Raw genomic sequence first — 16379 nt, 5'->3', positions numbered from 1 at the left:
AGTCTGTTGTTGGGTTTTACATTTTCCTGCTCAGATGCATTTATGAGGCAAAACTCGACCACCAACAATCCATATTTCTGTGTTTTTTAACCAATTTGTGTTGATTCTCGCTTTCAGAATCTTTGTTGTCTGCTGATCGCTGTCGGGTCATTGTGTAGTTTTTTTTTCCTTGTGTACTTCTTTTTGTTATTTTGTGTTTCTGTCTTAAAGTTTGGGGTCATATGTGAACATTCTGCTTCTAGTGGTGGCTCTTTTGTGTTTTTGAAGACAGTTTGAATCTGTTTGTGATCATGATGAATCTCTTTTCTTTGGTTCAGATTCTTTGTGGTCTGTTTGGTCATTTGGGTTTTTTTGTGCTTCTTTTGCACCTCAAAGAGACCATTTTTTATATATTAACAGTCATTTCTGAACTCTTTGTCTTTATTTTCCATCTATTTTTCACTGTTTCCTTCTCTTTGCCATCTTTATGAGTCTGTCTCATCCTTTTGTGTAGTTTTTTTATTTTAATTTTACTCACAGTGGCCCTTTTATCGCTTCACAGGTGTTCTTATTTTTCTCTTCATTTTGAGTCACTTTTGTTTCCCTGCTGTTGCCTTGAGACATTATGTCTCCTTGTTGACATTTTTCACCTCGCTGTGGCTCTTTAGTTAGTTTTAATCAGATTGTGTTTCATCTGTTTGCATCTTTGTCTGTTTTTCTGAATTGTTTTGTGTTCTTTTTGTATCCCAGTTTTGGCTGTGCAGTGTCTCTGCAGTCAATCTGCAGTCTTTGCTTTTCTTGCATCTCTTTTGTGTTGTTTTGCTTGTCGTGGAGCTTTTGTGCGTCTTTGAAGTCAGTTTGTGTTCATTTTGTGTGTTTCCATGTCTGTCTGGACATGTTGCGTTCTTTTTGCATGTTAAAGTGCAGATTAAATTTAAATTTGTGTTCATTTTGCATCTCCTTTTGCATTTTTGTTGGTTTATGTTGTTGTCTTGAGTTATTTTGAGCCTCCATGATGATTTGCTTCTTGTAGTGGCTTATTAATGTCTGTTTGCAGTCGGTCTGTGGTCTGTTTGTGGTCGTTTGATGTTTCAACATGAACCACAAACAGCGTCCTCTTATGAAGGCTCTGCTTCGGGGATCCGTCACACTTTAGGCCTCTGATCTGAGCCCCGCTGGATTGGTAGATGGAAGATTTGTCATTCTTGCAGGATTTGAGATTTTTGTTCCACTGAGCATGTGCAGAGCTTCAGCGTGTGGTCACTCCATGTCGAGCAGGAAACATGTGACTCGTTGCCATTCGTGTCCTCTCGCCTCCGCAGCCTGTCTCATCTCTGTGATGTGACCCTGCAGTATTCTGCTCTGTCATTGGCGGCTGCCTCCCCCCTGCTCTCCACCAGTCTGCTGCCTCCTGGTGGATGAGAGCAGAACTGCAGCAGCCACTTACACAACCACACAGGTTAAATAACTCCCTTCACATCCACAGGTATCAGAAATAAAGGTGTAGATGTTTCATGGTGAACACATGGAGCCAAATTACTGGAAAGTTGCATCAGTGTTAATGAGTAATTACAGCTGTTGCTCAGTTTTTGGTGTTTCCATCTCAGATCTTTACATTTTAGAACAATTATGTGTGCAAAATATGTGTTTAGTTTAGTTTTATTGTGGCATGAGTCTACACGTGGTTCTGAAAACATCACTAGCTGACTTCTGATTGCTGAGCTCAAAGATAGAAGTTTATATGACGGCTTTAATTGTTTTCATATTTCACCCATAATCAGAAATTATTGATCTACTTGTCCACTATTACAGATTCTGAATCAATGACATGATGAGAAATAACAGAGAAAAGTTCAGGTTTTTATCTTTAAGAGTTCCTGAGATGTTGTTGTTCAAAGAGCCTCAGATTTCAGTGTGAGAAAAAAAATGCTTTTAATTGTGTCAGGAAGTATTTAATGAATCAATCTGAAATTCCACAGATATCGTTTTAAATATACAAAAAGTTTCAAGAAACTCATAGATGGTCGAGCAGAAAGACTCTGATGATTTGAGATGGAATAATTCTTATTTAAATATTTCTACTCAGTGAAGCACTAAATGAATAAATCAACACCATGAAGCTGAATAAAACAGCCCAGATAAAGTGAATTGAAGCCACGCCTATAGAAACACATAGAAAAGTACCAACAACACAAGTTTAGCAACAAAACTGAAAGTCCTGTTTAAAAAGTGATTTATTCAATAGGAAACTTTCTTCTTCTTCTTCTCGTGTTTCTGCAGCACTCAACGCTGTCACGCAAGTTTGTGGAGGTGATGACTGAGTACAACACCACGCAGTCCAAGTACCGCGACCGCTGCAAGGATCGCATCCAGAGACAGCTGGAGATCAGTGAGTACCGACGACCAGCGCTGCAGCAGCTGTTACACGATCTGAACAATTTAATCAGAGCAGAAGCCACTGGTCGGGACATTTGACTGATCATATCGTCATCCAGATAGACCGGACAGAATTTAATAATTTTAATGTGCTTGAAGTGTGTTTTATGCAAAACAAAGTCAAGTAGTTGGGCCATCTTTGTTACTGGATGAAAGAACATTGGAGGTTTGTTCTGTTAGATTATCAGGAGAACTTTACGTTGTTGGTGGTGACGTTATAGAGAAGAAGAAGCTGTTCAGCATTTTTTCAGGGTCATTCAGACATTACCTTCCCCAGAGCAGAACTTTAGAACGTTTAACGTTCTACAGGGTCCAAACAAAGGTTGAGGACGCCCTAAAACAGCCACACGGTCCTGCAGCGGACACACTCCTGAGAAATGTAGTTAAACTAATGCTGCCTGTTCACATGTTATTCTAAATGTTCCCATGTTCGGCTGCAGCCGCCGGCATTCAGGTACCTCAGTGTTGTAAATAATGAACGAGGTCGACTCAGTGTGCAGATAAACATCACAGAACAACACAAACACACTCAGCAGACAGTGGATATGAATACACAGCAACACAGACTGATGCAGACAGATAAACACAGCAAACACTGCAGAGGGAGTGCAGCTATTTTTCTCTCAGCTGACCTTCACACACTGCTGGAAATACACCACGCGGCCCAAAGTATGTGGACGGAGAACACTGCAGTTTGATGTTGTGTGCAGTGCAGATTAATGAAACCTGTCTTCAGCGATAAAATAAGATGCTTCAGGTGTAAAAATTTATGCTTCACATGTAAAACTTGGCTTCTCAAGTGAAAAATGTGACGTAGCAGGTGTAAAATTTAATGATTCAGATATAAAACTTGATGTTTTATGTTTGAAGTGCAACTTGATAAATCAGGTGTAAGACTTCATGCTTCAGGTGTAAAACCTAAGGGTAAAGGTGCAAAATTTTATGTTTTTCGTGTAAAACTTTATGGTTCAGATTGCAAACTTGATGCTTTTTGTTTAAAACTTGATGTTTCAAGTGTAAAACATGGCGTCTGTTTGATGATTTAGATATAAAACTTGATGTTTTATGTTTAAAACTTCCCATTCGAAGTCCAACTTGAGAAATCAGGTGGAAGACTTTATGCTCTGTGTGTAAAACTTGGTGCTTCAGGTGTAAAACTTAAGGCGTAAGGTGCAAAATTTTGTGCTTTTGGTGTAAAACTTGACATTTCAAGCGTAAAACATGGTCCCTCGGGTGTAAAATTTGTGGCTTTCGATACAAAACTCGATGCTTGGTGTTCAAAACTTTACATTTGAAGCAACTTCACAGATCAAGTGTAAGATATGCAGCTTCAGGTGCAAAACTTGACATTTCATGTGTAACACGTGACGTATCAGTTGTAAAATTTGCTGCTTCTGGTGCAAAGTTTGATATTTCAGGTGTACAATTTCACACATCTTGTGTACAATTCCCCGGTCAGGTGTAAAACTCGATATTTGAGGTGTTTTCGGTTCTAAATGACGTTCCTCTCTGTGCTCTACTTGCAGCTGGAAGAACCACTACCAACGAGGAGCTAGAGGACATGTTGGAGAGTGGCAAGCTGGCCGTCTTCACCGATGATGTAAGCACCGCACCTAAACTCTTTAACTTGCGCCATTCTGCATCCTGTAACGTTGGGGATGCTGAATGGCCACGAGGTGCGCTGAGACATCAAGTGAACACAGTCCTTATCACAGGACCAAAGGGGGTGGCAGGAGGAGGGCGAGCACCAGCAGCCGTGGGAGCTCTTATTCTGAAGGCACATGTTGCTATCTGCTCCTTCAAAGTAAAAGCTCTCCTGTTTGTGGCGGCGCTGATGATGTTTGATGTAACTGAACACTGAGCTGCAAACCTGGTTGAAGCCATGCCCACCTGTGATGTCAGAGCCAGGTGAGTCCGTGAGAACTGAGTTTACAGCAGGTGTTCCGTTACCGTGAGCAGGTAAGTATGACTGACCAGCAGTTTAAAGCAGCACAAAAGGCCCAGACAAGAAATGTTGAAGTTTTTACTTTAACACATTTAATTTGTAAATGTGTGTTTTTTAAAGAAATGTAGAGTTATTGGACACACATTTTGTTGTTCGTGTTACCGGTAAGGATCTTCGGATCAAATCGGGGTCAAATCAGGCAATTTTAACTAATCAGGATCAACACAAACCAAAATCCCGTACCCTGGCTTAAATTCTTAATAAATGCAGCATTATCGATCAGTAATTGATTAATCTATGATACAAATCAAGCACATTGGACATTGTACTGTGCTGATATTCACAGACAAATAAAACAGGCCACAAAATCTACTGTTACATCTGATGCTGGGATGTAAGAACTCTGTCCTGGTTGATCCCAGTTTATTTTAAATGACTTAGCTCTGGTCGGAGGTCATTAACTGTCACATATCTTTTTTTTTGAGGCACCTTTTCCGTGGCATCACTGCAAAGAAGCAGTTTTTTGGTTCCAGTGGCATGTTAATGATTAACGTTGAATCAATAATTGCCGTTAGTAATTTGTTGGAGACAGAAGATGAAGGGCATGTATGTCAGAAAATGTATGTAGATTAAGCAGAGAGCATTGTGTAGGTTTAGCCAGTAACAGAGCACCATGACAAAGACTTATGTTGCAGTTAATGACCTCCAGTCAGACATCACCAAATCAAAATAAGGATCAGGAGAGTTTTTCTGCAGTATCTGGTGTATTTTATTGGTATAATCATGTTTTGACGTGCGCTGCAGATCAAAATGGACTCTCAGATGACCAAGCAGGCCCTGAACGAGATCGAGACCCGACACACCGAGATCATCAAGCTGGAAAACAGCATCCGCGAGCTGCACGACATGTTCGTGGACATGGCCATGCTGGTGGAGAGTCAGGTGAGGACGGATGCTGACGCAACACGTCAGAGGTGGTTTGGGCAGCGTGAGCGTTAAATCCTCTGTTTGTTTCAGGGAGAGATGATTGACAGAATTGAGTACAACGTGGAGCACTCCGTCGACTACGTGGAGCGAGCCGTTTCCGACACCAAGAAGGCCGTCAAATACCAGAGCCAGGCCCGCAAGGTAACATGTTGACCAGAGTCACCAGTTTCATTTAAATAGCACCAGTTCAAAACTCGGGTTGTTGCAAGGCTCATCACAGAGTAAGATGAAGACCTTACAAAAATATGCAGAGAAACCAATAAATCCAAAGATTCTCTTTGAAACACTTGATGACTGGGGACAGAAAAAACTCCCTTTAACATGAAGAAATCCTCAACAGAACCAGGGAGGGCAGCCGTCTGCCTTGACAAGTCAGGGTGAGGTCTAACGGGTGAAAACAGACAAACAATGCATAGGAGAAGTTTCTTTAAGTTTCATTGTTGGTTCAACATTGTTCTACCACCATCTGATTAGAAATCTGCAGTCTCCAAGCTCTCCGAAGTTCCAATTATAGCCCGTTTCCACAAGAACTTTCTTCAAGAACTAATAACCTTCTGAGAAGCCTTAAAGTCTGGAGCTGAAAGTTCCTGAACCTTCAGAAAGTAGGATGTTTCTCAACTTCTTTGGGAAGCCCAAACCTTTGTTTATGTTCTGCCCGCAGTAGAACCTCTCTCAGGGAAGAAGAGAGTACTTACTCCAGGATAGGTAGTTTTTTTCAGTTTTTCGAATGTGGTGTAAAATCCAGTTTCGAATGAACTCTGAGTGCACCAAAATAAATCGTTTCTGTGACTCCAGTTCGGCCAGCACAGAAGAAACAGAAAAATGGTGGTTTGGGATGGGAGTCTATGGGAGCCATCATCCACTGCAGGAACTTTCAGACAGTTCAGATAATGTTAATTCCAAGAAGCAATATCCAAGAACCTCACAAGAAACTAAAAATTGTTGTTTAAAGATATCATGAGCACTGCAGGAACCGTCCGTGTAGAACCTTCTTATGGCCGTTTTCAGTAGAAAACAGAGTATGTACTCCACAGACGGCACTTCTACACAATCTTAAACAGCTGCTGGGGATCTCAATGCAGATTGGTGAAACTCATAAAACTACAGCTAATGTCACATTCGAAGCTGTGAAATCCTTATGTAAAACAGAAAGAATGAAAGAAGTACCTGCCTTGGATTAGAGATTTTTTTTTTCCCCTGAAGAAAGTTCTTTAGAAAAAGTTGTTGCAGTGACAACAAAGGTCCAGGCCGCCCTAAAGTAGGAGGGAAGTTGTTCTAATTCCCAAATACTCATAGAGCAGGAGCTATATCTAGTAGCTACTATATGACTTAAATCCTGCAGAGTTTTCTGACATTTAAATCAATATGTTTGAGTTTTCTGTGTTTCCGCTCAGGTTTTTATGCACAAATTACAGATGTGCATAAAAACAGGATGATGGAAACTCTGAACCAACCCACTCTGAACTGAACCAATGCCTTTGTCTGTCTTGTTGCCCTGCAGAAGAAGATCATGATCATCATCTGCTGTGTCATCCTTGGCGTGGTCCTGGCGTCGTCCATCGGCGGCACGCTGGGCATGTAAGACGCTCCGCCTCCTGCCGCCGTGACGACAGACACCGACCGACCAACCGACCGACCGTCCAACCGACAGCCAGCAGAGAAAAGAAACATCAACGACGACGACGACAACCACAAAAAACTTGAAACACAAATGCAAGACAGATAACCAATCAGCTAGGAAGATATCGATCCAATCACAGTTAAGAGGAAACACCTCGGGTTCAAGGGTGGGGTTCAAAAAACTAAGAAAAAACACAATGAAAACGCCATCACATTATAGCTGACGTAACTACATATACAAAAGAGGGTACGAATATTTATTACAGATGTAAATGTATTGAACATATGAAGCAACACGTGGGTTAGCTACCTGTACAAACTCATCAGCTACAATACCACATTGTTTGTTTGTTTGTTTGTTTTGCCTTTTTTCTTGTTTTTTTACTTCCGGGAGTCTCCGAGGACAGTGATGGCGGCAGCAGGGCGGGAGTTCTGCGGGTTGAATCTTAGCTTCTGAAACATTCTGGAGAACGAGCTGCGTCCGGGAACCAGCGTTCCCGAACACAGCTCGTGACCTGCAGGACAAGCGCCCTCTGGCTCGTGTAGAACCCGCTCTGTCCCCTTGTTTCCGGGCTCGGCCGCCTCTTTAAGCCACCCCTCATTGGTTGCTCACTCCTGTCATTCACCTCCGTCAGCCTGTCAAATCAGCCCGACCTGCCACACGCCATGTAAGGAAACAGCATGACAGGTTCCCACGACAACAGCCTCCCCTTCTTGTCACACCAATCCAACCAAAGAGCACGGGGAGGGAGGGATCTGATTGGCTGGCAGCAAAAAAGCATGAAACACCCTGACAGGACAGCGGTGGGAAGGAAGGGGGGCAGGAGGGTTGAAGGAGGGTGGAGGAGATGGACAGTTAATCTATGCAGCTCAGATCAAAGGAAACACTCGTCCCGCCTCCCCGAACTGAGCCAGCCAATGAGGATTAAGCTGTCACAGCTGTTCTTCTGGTAGATTCCAAAAAAACGAAGAGAACACATCAAAAAGTAAAAGAAACAAGAACACAACTAACAAACAAAAGTCCGGTTAATTTGTTTTTGATGGGGAACGTTTGTCGCTTCGTTGTTGCCGTGGTGCTGCTGTGTTGGTGCGACGCATCCTGTGACTGATCGACCTTCAGTGTTTCGTGTCGTCCCTCCATCTCTGAATGTGTGTGAAGGTTTCCTAGTGGTGGATTTTCTCTGTGGAAGGTGGAACATGTGACACACACACATTCATATTACACAACACGCATGAACACGTCGTATTTGTAACTATTCATGCACCGGAAAACTCCCATTAAAGAATCTCTTGTCCCACTTCATAGACGGCGTAGCTTAGCATGCTTCAACGTTAGCTTGTGTTTCATGTGGAAGATGTTTGTTGCAGACTGTTTTTTGGGGATTATTTTTATTTTTTTGTGTGCATGATGGATAAAAGACAGTTTCAGAAAAGGCACTTCCATTGGCAACTTTACAAACATGGAAGTAAAAGACACTAAATTTGTTGCGTTAAAACATAGACTAGACTGTGTTAGCATTAGCTGTTAGAACAGGACCACTCCCATTTCTAAATCCAACTGAGGAACATCATTGCTGCTGACTGGGACAAAACAGTGTTACATTTCAAGACTGTATTTATTGTAAAAGCGTGTTCGGGTGATAGCTTAGTGTGTTTTGCCCCAAACTGGACACGCAGGTTTTTGTTATCGCTCAGGCTCTGTGATACGGACGCTTATCTGCTTCTGTTGAGGCCTTCGCTGCATGACAACAACCACAAACACCACCTTACACACACGTAACAATCAGTCTAGAGCAATAAGATTAGTATCAGCTATTAGAAAAAGGTGTTAGTGAGCTAGCTAGCTCATCCCTGTTTCTCTGGTTTCATTTCTGCATGAGTTTTCTGTTGCTCCTGAAGGCTACACTCTGACAAGAAGTTAACAAAACTATTGTGAGTTGCTTCTTTGATCAGGCGGTCACTGCTTTTTGTCTTCTCAGGAGTAGTTAGCGCCGTTAGCTGTAGGTGTCCATGATGCTGTGTAGAGGATAATAAAAGAGTAGTTTTAGCTTCAAGTGTGGAGATGAGAGGAGTTTTTGTTTTATTTTTTAGCTTTCCAAAACCAAAACTTGACTTCTGTGTTCACCAAAGCTTCGCAGACACCCCGAAAACCCTCCGAGAAGTTAGTCGTCAGTAGATTTAGAATAGTTTCTCTGCTGTTGTTGTTTCATGGCCGCTTCTGTCTTTTTGAGTGTTTTCCAGCAAGAAGTTAACCCTCTGAACTTCCAGCAGCAGTTTCTGGGCTCATTTTTCTTCACTGTGGTTAATTTTCATTTGCACTCTGAAGTCCTGCAGCTCAATGGAAACAGAACAACACGAAGGAGAGAGGACTCTCTTTTAGATTTGTTGGTGCAAAACACTGAAAAAAAATGTGGAAACGATAAAGTCAACACTGGAAACAAATGGAGGCTGCACATACATACACATACTTTTTCAGTTTAGTTTTTTGTGAATTTTCAAGCGAGACATGTAGAAAAGTCATTTTGATAAATTTGGTTTTCCAATAGAACCGCATATCTAAGAGGAGTAGTTCAAGGACTGACCATTTTCTTCAGTTTTATATAGTTTCTGACTAGTAATTGCTGAAATTACAATATTTATTTTACAGATAGCATTCCTGTCAAACCCAGCCAACAGTTTCTGGGGTTCAGAGGGTTAAAAAAAATTCTCCTTTAGATTTTTCCTGGATATTTCCGGCTTGTTTAACTGACTTGCCTGTTGCTTCATTCATCCCACCACATTTAACTCAACATTCTCGGCGGTCAATGGTTGTTCAGGTGGCGTCACAGTTGTCGCGGTAGTTTCGCAGCGGTCCGGCGGCGGTGAAGACGATGCGAGGATGCCGTCGTAGCACCAGCCAGCTTGTTGACACTGACGTTGCTTTGCCATGTGTGTATGTGGGTGTGTGTGCGTGTGTGTGTGTGAATGTTTTCTGTAAAGCGGACAAACATCACAGAACCATAACGGCATTATCGGTTATAACGAACGGCTCCGTGAGTCTGTCCGAGCGTTCGGTACCCCCGTCCTCGTGTCTTCCCTGTTCCTGTTGTGTTGTAGTTGTTGTACGAAAAGACGAGGGTTGACCCCGCCCACCCCGCTGTGTGATAATTATAATAATAATAATAAAAAAGGCATGCAAAAGCTTTGTGGAGTTTGCATGATGGTGTTTTTTGTATCCCACCCCCCACCCCGGCGTCCATCTTTACCGCTCATGTTTGGTTAGCGCATTAGCTTCTGGCTTTCTCATTCCAACTTATTCTGCATTTTTATCTAAAACACGTAGTGCGTTTAGTTTGTAATGTTTTGTTGAAGGTGATCAGTTATCCATCCCGCTTCGCCCCGACCCCCCCGACCCCCCGACACCGACCTCCAAACCTCCTGCTGGGTTTCCTGCCGCTGTTTTCTCTGCTCGTTGGGAGCGACGGTGGCCGAAGCTCCGCCCAGCGTTGTGTGTGTGCAGCATGCCTCCCTCCCTCTGCAGCGAGTCGAGATTGCAAATGTGTGTGTGTTTGTGTGTGTTGGAGCAGCACAAGTTTGTGTAGATGTGCGAAGTGTCTGATCGCAGGTCGGCGGGCTGCAGCCGCTCCTCTGATTTCACTTTAATTTAAACTGCGACAAAAGAGATCAGACATATTTACATGTTGTTCTGTTGACCCGATTCAAACCAAAGCGTTTCCCCTCATGTGTTCTCAACAATGTTTGCCGCTAATTTCAAAGAGCACAAAGCAAGTCGAGTTTACACAGAGATTCACAAACAGAGAATAAATATAGAAATAAAGAAAACAATAAGCCCCGCCCATCACCAGCCCTCACTGCATGTCCATCAATCAAACCTGTCCGATATCAATCTTAAGCCACTCCCCCTTTCCTTCCCTCTGCGCCTGTAGATGTTCGTTTGTGAAAAATCTGACACATAATCAAAAAAAGTTAGCATACGTACTTCTCCTTCACTGAGACAAACATGGAGACGACGGTGGTGCTTTCTTCTTCTTTATTTATAGACTGCTTTTATTTTGGTGTCATTATTTCCTGTGTTTACCAGTCGTGTTGGCGCTGCAGGATTGATGCTTCCCGCTGAGTTTCAGGGTTCACTAGTTGGTTAGCTCTTATATACGGATTAGGAACCGTGTAGAGAAGTAGCAATATTCTTCTTTATTCTTCTCCACTCCGTCTACAGCCAACATAATCTGGCTGATAGTGTTACCAGAAGCTTAGTAGATGTTGAGCACTGCTGGCAAATTGTGGTGACAAACCACTGGTGAACACTTTCTGGAAAGCTAATGTCTTTCCTGCACATCTGGTGCAAACATGCAGAGACAATTTTTTTCTTTTGTTACAGCTGCACTTGCTGCACTTTCATCATTTTTGCTGTCAGTCTTAATCCTACAAAGTTCTGATTGGCTGAACACCAGAATTATTGGTCTAAAAACTTGTGAGCGGTCATCCGGAGGACTAAAACAAGCTGCAAGGTTTGTATCAGATGGACAAATTGACAAACAAATCAAAAAAAAATTACACTATTTTTGCTTCCAAAGTACAACATGAGCACCAGAAAAAATTAAAAGCAAGAGCTACAAACGATCTCTACCTTAATACAGTGTTTGCTAACTAGCTTCACTGGGACCTGCAGCGAGCATCTTTCTGTTAGCAACAACCGACTGCAGCCTTTCAAGTCATATATATACGCAAGAATATATAAATATATATATAAAGTTACATCAACATACTGCGTTTCTATAACTGTGTGTGTAGCCATTACTGCTTCTTCTGGCTGTGTGAGTCGGAGCGAGGCATCGGAAGCAGGAGAAAATCATCCGGAGGGAGTTTGGGTGCGACGCCACGCCTCCAAAGATAGCATTAGCTGTTAGCCATTAGCTGGCGCGTTGCTTCACACGTTGACTCGTGGTCTCTGTGTGGATGCGACGTGCTGCGCAGTTATTTCTGCAAAGTGACGAGGATCCGAGTTCGTTCCTCTGCCGTCGGACGTTTAAACTCTGCTCTGCGATGATTTTTGTCTTCCTGAATCCATTTTCAAAAACCAAAACCTGTCCGGTGCCCTGCTCCGGGTGAAGCAATGAATTTGTTTGTTTGTTTGCTTGTTTGTTGTGGCCGCGGCCCGCTGTTGTCAGCAGGAGCCACCGCGGCGATTCCTTTGATGCTCCGCCCACTTCTGCTCTGACAGTATTCGGTTTGCATCAGTGTTTCTGTTCCCTAGTGGGAGGGGTGGGAGGAGTCAGGGGAGGGGTCATACAGATAGACCACACCCACATTATCCCTGCCATAGCAAGTAGGAAAGACACTTGTTATTATCATTATTATTATTATTGTTATTATTATTATTATTATTATTATTATTATTACCATAATGAGAATAAAATGCAGTAAGAGGGAGAACGGCTTCACACAAAGTGATCAAACTAACAGAAAAAAGGGAGGTTCTGACGATTCTGTAATAGCAATGATTTAAAGAAATGGAGTTATGTTATCATAAATAATAGTAGTAATATTGAATATTGAATGCTCGCAATTTTGTCAAACTGAAACTGGATTCTTTGTGTTATGTAATTATTGTAAATAACTTCAAAGAGAGAAAAAATGACTTGCATGTCTATGTATAAATCTACTGAGATATCTATTCCCGTCAAAGTTGACACGTAGTTCGATCTCTGTCCTTTATTTTTCTCCCCCGTCCTCACCTCCGGCCCGCCGCCCTCCCGTAAACACACCCAATCTTGTCTCTGATTGGCCGAGCGGCGACAGCAGAGGAAAGAGAAACGTAGCTTCCAGTCGGTTCAGACGTTGTGTTCACGCTCACCTGCGGGGTTTACAGGTGTGACAGCACGTCGCAGCTTTAAACTCTTCAAAGATCCTGGCAGGGTTCTGTAAACGCAGCCCAACCTCACCTCTGCCCATCAGCCCAGCTCCAGAGGCTCCGCCCACTGGCTCCTCTGATGAAAGTGCTTCCCTCCATATTAGGAAAACTAACCCCGCCTCCAGGGCTCTCCAGGCCACACCCCCTGATCACTTTGGAAGCTCTGTTAGCGGTTTCCTCTCTTCTCTCTCTCTCTCTCGCCGTTCAGCTCTCGGCCACAGCGAGCTCGCCAAACGAAGTCCTGAAACTGGGTCTCTTTACCCACCTGCCTCCCCCAGAGATTAGCCCGCACCCTTCCAGCGAGTAGCCATATCCCAAACAGCCTGTGAGAGCGTCAAGCTGTGTAAGTCAAGTTGCTTCGCAAAACTTTTCAATACAAGCACACTTCTCTCAGCATCTTCTCACTGGTCGTCTCACAAAAACCGCAATCTAAAGCTGCTGTTAGAGTTGTTAAAATTGCAGCAAGATCTGGGCCCTGTTTCCCAATGCCGAAATTCTTTTCGAAGAACCAAAATCACACTCCGATAAACCTCAAACTGTCTTCCTTTCGATCGTTCAGTCCTCGCCGTGTTCCTCGAGGAGATCTGCGGCCGCTCGAAGCCATCGAAGGTTGAACCAAATGAAGTTCGGTTTTACCTGGACACACCTTCGAGGGCTTTGAGGTGCCGCCTACCGTCAGGCCCCGCCCTCTCGCCTCACACAGGCCTATCGTAACACAGTGTGCAATATTCAGAGAAACAAGGGCTTTCTTTATCATGCAGAGGCGCTCCGACCGCCGCAGGCCTCCTCCTGCACCGACTCGCCAAATTTTAGACGCCGCGAACATGCAGAAGTCCTGCGTCTTTGTGTTGGTTTCAGTTTCCCAGTGGGTAAACTCGGGGGAACCGGTGGGTGAGAGACGTGAAGTGAGAGGAAATATTCCCAAACCGAACGAGGACACGGCGATCGCTCTTCACTCGCAACTTTGACCGGAAATGCAACTTGTGTCCCGTTTTTTTGTGTGTGTGTATGTGTGCGTAGCGTAATGTAAAAGCGATCTGTCCCCCCCTCCCCCGCCCCTCCCCCCTCTAAAACACCCTTCCCCCGTCTCCCCCTCCTCCCCCCTCTCTCGTACTGCTGTTGGCTGTTCTGTTTAGTTCATGTGACGTGCCAGTATTCCCCCTCCTCCCCCCTTCTTTACCCCTTTTGCCCCACCCACCCCGTCCTCCCCTTCTCCCCCTCCTCCCCCTCCCCCTTCCTCTCTCGCTCTCTCTCTCTCCCCCCTCCCCTCCCCCCTTCATGGATCTTTAAGATGACAACTCTATGCAGATGCTGTCTTTTATAAGTGTGTCAAAATTTTAATTTAAAATAAAAACTGAAAAAAACAAACCCTGACAGACATATTGAAACGATAACAAAAAATGAATAAAGAAAAGGATTGTTCAGTGTATTTCTGTGGCATCATGTGATCTTTCTTGCTTTGTGTCTTTTTAATGTCTTCACTTTGTTCATTTAAATCTGATCTCTAATGACGAGCTGAAGCTGCAATGTGGCAATTCTATAGTGACATTTAGAGATACTTAAACTCTTTCTATTGGGGTAGCACCTCCCCCAGCCCAGAGGAAACAATCCTCTGGTTTCCTGTAGGGAACTGTGGCTTCAGTCTTGTACACATGACCATAACCCACTCTTAAGGCTGGGGTTGGTGAAGCCAAAAGAACCACATCATCAGCAAAAACAAAGATGCAATCCTGAGTTTCCAAACCAGACACCCTCCTCACTCTGACTGCATCTTGAGATCTTGTCCATGAACACTACAAACTGGAGAGAAGGGGAATCCTTGGCGGAGTTCACCATCCAGTCCCCCTTTGCAAAAATGAGAACCATCACCCTGGACAGAGACTCCACAGGTACAGTGCCCGATGACCATGCGACATTTAAGAGGCATGTCAGCCAAGACAGTCCAACGATGTCCAAAACCTTCAGCATGTTGAGGAGAATCTCATCCTCACCTGGTGATTTGCCATCGAGGTGTTTGTTAACTAAATTAGTGACCTCTACTATGGATATGGACAAAGATTGCCGAGTCTTGCAGTGCTGCCTCCTCAGCAAGGGATGCGTTAACCGGGTTAAGGAGTCCCTCAAAGTGCTCTTTCCACCACCTGACAATGTCCCACTTTGGGTCAGCAGTTCTTCCCCTGACTGGACATAATCTGGGCCAAAGTCCTGCCTCTCCTTCTTAAGGCATTCAATGATTTTCCCGAACTTCTTTGAGGCCAACCAAAATTGCTTCTCTATAGCCTCTCCGAACTCCTCCCACACCCTAATGTTTGCTTCTGTCACAGCTGCAGCCCTTTTGGTCAACCAGTACTTGCCTGCTGCTTCAGGAGACCCTGGAGCCAGCCAGGACCAAAAAGTCTCCTTCTTTGGCCTGATGGTTTCCTTCGATGTTGTTGTCCATCAGCAGGTTTTTAGGCTGCTGCCATGACAGGCACCAGTGACTTTCTAACCACAGCTCCTAACAGCCGCTTCTACAATGGAGGCTTTGAACATGGTCCACTCAGATTTCATGTCCCCAACCTGTCTATGAGCTGAAGACCTCATGGACAAGGGCCTCCACCAGATGTTCCCAGTTCACCTTCACTACACATTTGGGTTTACCAGGTCTGACTGGCAGTGTACCATCTGATCCAACTCACCACCAGGTAATGATCGGTTGTCAGCTCTGCTCCTCTCTTCACCTGAATATCTGAGACATTCAGTCTCAGGTCCAAAGACACAACTACAAAGTCAACCATCGATCTTTGACCTGAGGTGCTCTGGTACCAAGAACACTTATGAGCAACCTTATGGTTGAACAAGGTGTTTGCTACGGCCAATTTAGCACAGAAGACCAACAACAAAACACCACTTGGGTTCAGAACAGGCCGTTCCTCCCAATAAGCCCCCTCCAGGTTTCTCCGTAATTGCCCACGTGAGCGTTGAAGTTCTTCAGGACAACCATGGAGTCCCTGGAAAGACACAGTGCAGGAACAACCCAGAGACTCCTAGAAGACACTTTTCTACAGAAAATGATGCTGCAGGAATTATCAGAGTTCAATTCATTAATGATATAGAATCTCAGATTTTACACTTTGAAAGGTAAAATATGACGATAATGGAAAATAATCCCAACAGAGTAAATCCTGTCCATTGATGATCCTGGTATATTCTGTGTTAAAATGCTCCTTTCATTGTCTAGAACTTGTTCTGACCAACCACCTATCACACATGCTGATATGAGCCTTGAAAGTTTACCCAAAATGCACTTTTTAAAGTTTTCTCAGGTAAATTATCAGAAAACAAAAACACATGCAGGGTACCAATGGCTGTTATGACTCAATGTCAGACATTAAACTGCCACAGTTTTACTGTTCACACTCTGGTACAACCCATAAGTAAAGAAGTTCTGAGGCTCAGAAATGATGGAAAAAGTCCATTACAAGGTGGAAAATTTGGATTCACTTCGATGTACTTCAATGG

At 43.8% G+C, this 16379-nt stretch overlaps 1 protein-coding gene across 1 annotated transcript in view; it reads left to right on the top strand.

Moving 5' to 3' along the window:
- The window catches only part of LOC110967912 (syntaxin-1B), a 56245-nt gene extending 41938 nt beyond the window's left edge, over nt 1–14307 (top strand). The window contains exons 6-10 of the mRNA XM_051941415.1: nt 2260–2368; nt 3942–4015; nt 5165–5302; nt 5378–5488; nt 6849–14307. Of these exons, the coding sequence (XP_051797375.1) occupies nt 2260–2368; nt 3942–4015; nt 5165–5302; nt 5378–5488; nt 6849–6929 (513 nt within the window). The 3' untranslated portion in view covers nt 6930–14307. The remainder of the gene's footprint in view (nt 1–2259; nt 2369–3941; nt 4016–5164; nt 5303–5377; nt 5489–6848) is intronic.
- Nucleotides 14308–16379: the final 2072 nt, after the last annotated feature.

The sequence above is a fragment of the Acanthochromis polyacanthus genome, chromosome 21 (genome assembly GCF_021347895.1).
Source record: "Acanthochromis polyacanthus isolate Apoly-LR-REF ecotype Palm Island chromosome 21, KAUST_Apoly_ChrSc, whole genome shotgun sequence".
Taxonomy (NCBI): Eukaryota; Metazoa; Chordata; class Actinopteri; family Pomacentridae; genus Acanthochromis; species Acanthochromis polyacanthus.
The sequence above is the reverse complement of the archived record's forward strand: the minus strand, read 5'-3'. Positions and strand labels throughout refer to the sequence as shown.